The sequence below is a fragment of the Cucurbita moschata genome, unplaced genomic scaffold, assembly GCF_002738365.1.
Source record: "Cucurbita moschata cultivar Rifu unplaced genomic scaffold, Cmos_1.0 Cmo_Scf00012, whole genome shotgun sequence".
In the NCBI taxonomy this organism is placed as follows: Eukaryota; Viridiplantae; Streptophyta; class Magnoliopsida; order Cucurbitales; family Cucurbitaceae; genus Cucurbita; species Cucurbita moschata.
Window position 1 is genome coordinate 2655211 of NW_019268528.1, and position 3201 is coordinate 2658411.

The window sequence follows — 3201 nt, forward strand, 5'->3', positions numbered from 1 at the left end:
AAAAAAAAAAAAAAAAAAAAAAACAGATAATGAAAGCAAAGTGCTTTCAGGAGCTTTTTTTCAATGGATTGTTTGGGAGACTGTTAATTGGGTCAAAATTAACTGGAAAAAAGAGGGATTTTTTACTTCAGAAAGACACAAAACCTCTTTGGATTACATCAAACATGTATCTGCTTCTACCAGTAGATTCGCCCGATGCATCAAGTGATGATATATGGAAAATACACTGGAGAGCAATTGATTCTTGTGTTTCTGTGGTTGAGTTTTTGAAGAAAAACTCATCTTTGGATGCTGAAAGAAATTGTGGTGCCATATCAGATTCATCACCTTCTAGAAACTGCTCTGCCGAAACTGAAAGCAATGCTGCAAGTTTAATTCACTTTGCAAATTGTGTGCTAGATGTTCACTCCTTAAAGGACAGGGTGGTATTGGCTATTCATACTGGAAAGATCTACTCAATCGTTGAAGTTGTGAATAATTCATCTGCTGAGAGCCCTTTTGATGGCAACAGTGACAAAGCACCACCTGATTACATTACCTTTGCGGACTACTTCAATAAAAGGTGCAACTTCCTGGTTCTATTTTGTTATTTCTTGCTGGCATTCCCTTGGTATCATTACTTTTCTTTTGAGCTAGGTATCCAGGTACGGGATTACGCTAAGTTACCCACAACAGCCTCTGTTGCGTTTAAAACAAAGTCATAACCCTCACAATCTACTTGTCAACTTCAAGGATGAAGGTTTGTCAATTTGAGTTGTTAAGATCTATCATTACATATTGTATTTAATTTTGTACTCAGCCTCAAGTTCTAGAATGCTGCTTTGTAAGTTTACGCTATCACGTTTATTATATTATAATTTTGACAATGGCTTGAGGAAGAACACTTGAGTATAATATTTAAACTTTATTGTCATTCATTTTACTTAGGATACTGTATTGTCGAGCATTTTATTTGAATTTTTCTAGAACTTAAAATATGTCCTCAATTTTTACTCTCACTATAAAAAAGACACCATTTTGATCCAAATGCCTTAGGCAAGGGCCAGTTGTTTAGCATCAATGTGTTTCTATCATTTGCCTCGTCCTCCTCCATATCACTAAACTAAACTCCATTCTTACATATTCATCCTCAATGAATTTTTGAACTTGCCCTATTTGAATTATAGAAAAAAACTTCCAGATTTTTCTTGTAGTCTTTCTCAAGTATAACCATTATTTTACTTCCATATTTTTGGTACATTAGAATTTGATAAATTAAATGTTTCTCATTAGGATTCATTCACGAATTGGCTGACTGAGCATACAACAAGCCAATGTCAGGTTTTGTGTGACAAAGATGAAATAGATGAAGTTAAATTCATAGAAAGAACAAGAAAGAGCCATCTCTCCATCCATCAGTTTACTCTTGAAAAGATTTAAATACCCCCATTCTCAGACCGATTAAGAGTGTCTAGAGTTGAAAGGCTGAAAAACACAGAACCATTGAAATGATCACATTACGGTCCCTCTTGGATCAATAACCCAAATCTATTGGAACAAACACATTGAGGTGCCTTCTGAAATAAAATAACTAAGAATTCTCACAATTTTTATTGAATATCAAAATGCATTGCATTAGTGCTTGAAGCTGTCCGACTATTATGGCTACCAGGGAGTACTAAAGAGGATTTGATCCATTTGGTGTGGGGCATGGCTTCATGGGGGAGGTATTGGTTCTATGGTTTAATGCTCTGTGGGTTGTCCTTTGCATTGCATAAGAATTCAAGCAATGTACTCTCCAATAGTATTGAGAGGTCTCAGAACTTTTTGTTGGATGGTTTTGTTTGGTGGTTTCTTATTTGTGAGTTATCAAAGTCTTGGAGTTATGATCTTATTTCTTCTGTAATCAAGGGGTAGGTTTCTTTGTTAGCAAAACACGGTAGCCAACATCAAAGTCTTAGTTGTCCATTGTAAGGTTAGGTAATTTGATTGGTGATGATGCAACATTTTAGTTTCTCTCATTTATAATTGTAATTCTAGGACGGTTTTATTTATCTTAATTATTTTCTTATTAACATAAAAATTGTTCGGATTCTTATTAGGAAAAGAAAAAAAAAAAAAAAAACCTTTGTATAAATTTTGCAATATATTGAACAACCTAATCTTTAAGAAATCTATATTGTCATGTAGGTGTTACTAGTGATAAGTTGCAATCTGGCTCTGCTTTCAGAAAGCCACAAATGCATGTCCATATGCCTCCTGAACTTGTGCTTAGCATGGATGTCCCAAAGGGGGTTTTGAAGTCTTCATACTTGCTACCATCTTTGATGCACCGTTTTGAATCGTTGATGTTAGCTAGCCAGCTTAGGAAGGAGATTAATTATCATTCGAACAGCCTCTGTATATCTAGCTCTTTGGTATGTTCTTGTTGATCTGCACCTGACTTCGATCAGTTTTTATATGATTAATCTGAATCTATCATCTTTATTAGATTTTGGAAGCACTTACAACCCTTGGAAGTTGTGAGAGTTTTTCCTTTGAGCGGTTGGAATTGCTTGGAGATTCAGTATTGAAGTATGCTGTGAGCTGCCATCTCTTTCTCAAGTTCCCTGAAAAACATGAAGGACAGTTATCTTTTCGGCGTCAACAGGTTATCTGTAATGCAACCTTACATGCTCTGGGAACGAAGTGCAAGTTACAGGTATGTGATCTTCTGTGGTCAGATGTCCTTGATAAACTTCTCTGTTGGTTACCTGTGCTTAAAATCACCTTTGTTGAAAAATGTCTCAAACTGAGGTCCTCCAATCTAGTTGACCAAATTTTGAATGTTTCTAATTTCTGTTAGTTACAAGCTCTGGTTCCATTCGGAATCACTTTCGTTGAACTCATGTCTCATCTAGTGTCAGCTGGAGCGTGGTTGGCCTTGGTGAATATGCTTTCATTTATTGTTGAAAGAGACGCGATTTCTTGATTATGGCTCCTCAATCTTTTCGTGAAATATTTGTCAATCTTCACATATTTCATTCTGTTATACAAGACCTACAATATTGCCAATTTATTGTCACACTAATTTTTGTATATTCTGTTTGAAACTTTTTGAGGCTCGCCCTCCTGAAAGTTACTCACAAACATCCTTAGTTAAAACACCTATTACTGTCTTAAAAGTAAGTGATTCAATCATTCACTCACAATTGCTGAACTGGGGGGGGGGGGGGGGGGGGG

At 35.9% G+C, this 3201-nt stretch overlaps 1 protein-coding gene across 3 annotated transcripts in view; it reads left to right on the plus strand.

Moving 5' to 3' along the window:
• Window positions 1-3201, plus strand: part of LOC111450768 (endoribonuclease Dicer homolog 3a) — a 19407-nt gene that overhangs the window by 10983 nt on the left and 5223 nt on the right. For all 3 annotated transcript variants that reach the window (XM_023091050.1, XM_023091051.1, XM_023091052.1), the window contains 4 exons: window positions 27-562; window positions 645-739; window positions 2170-2396; window positions 2471-2680. In XM_023091050.1, coding sequence (XP_022946818.1) covers window positions 27-562; window positions 645-739; window positions 2170-2396; window positions 2471-2680 — 1068 coding nt within the window. The remainder of the gene's footprint in view (window positions 1-26; window positions 563-644; window positions 740-2169; window positions 2397-2470; window positions 2681-3201) is intronic.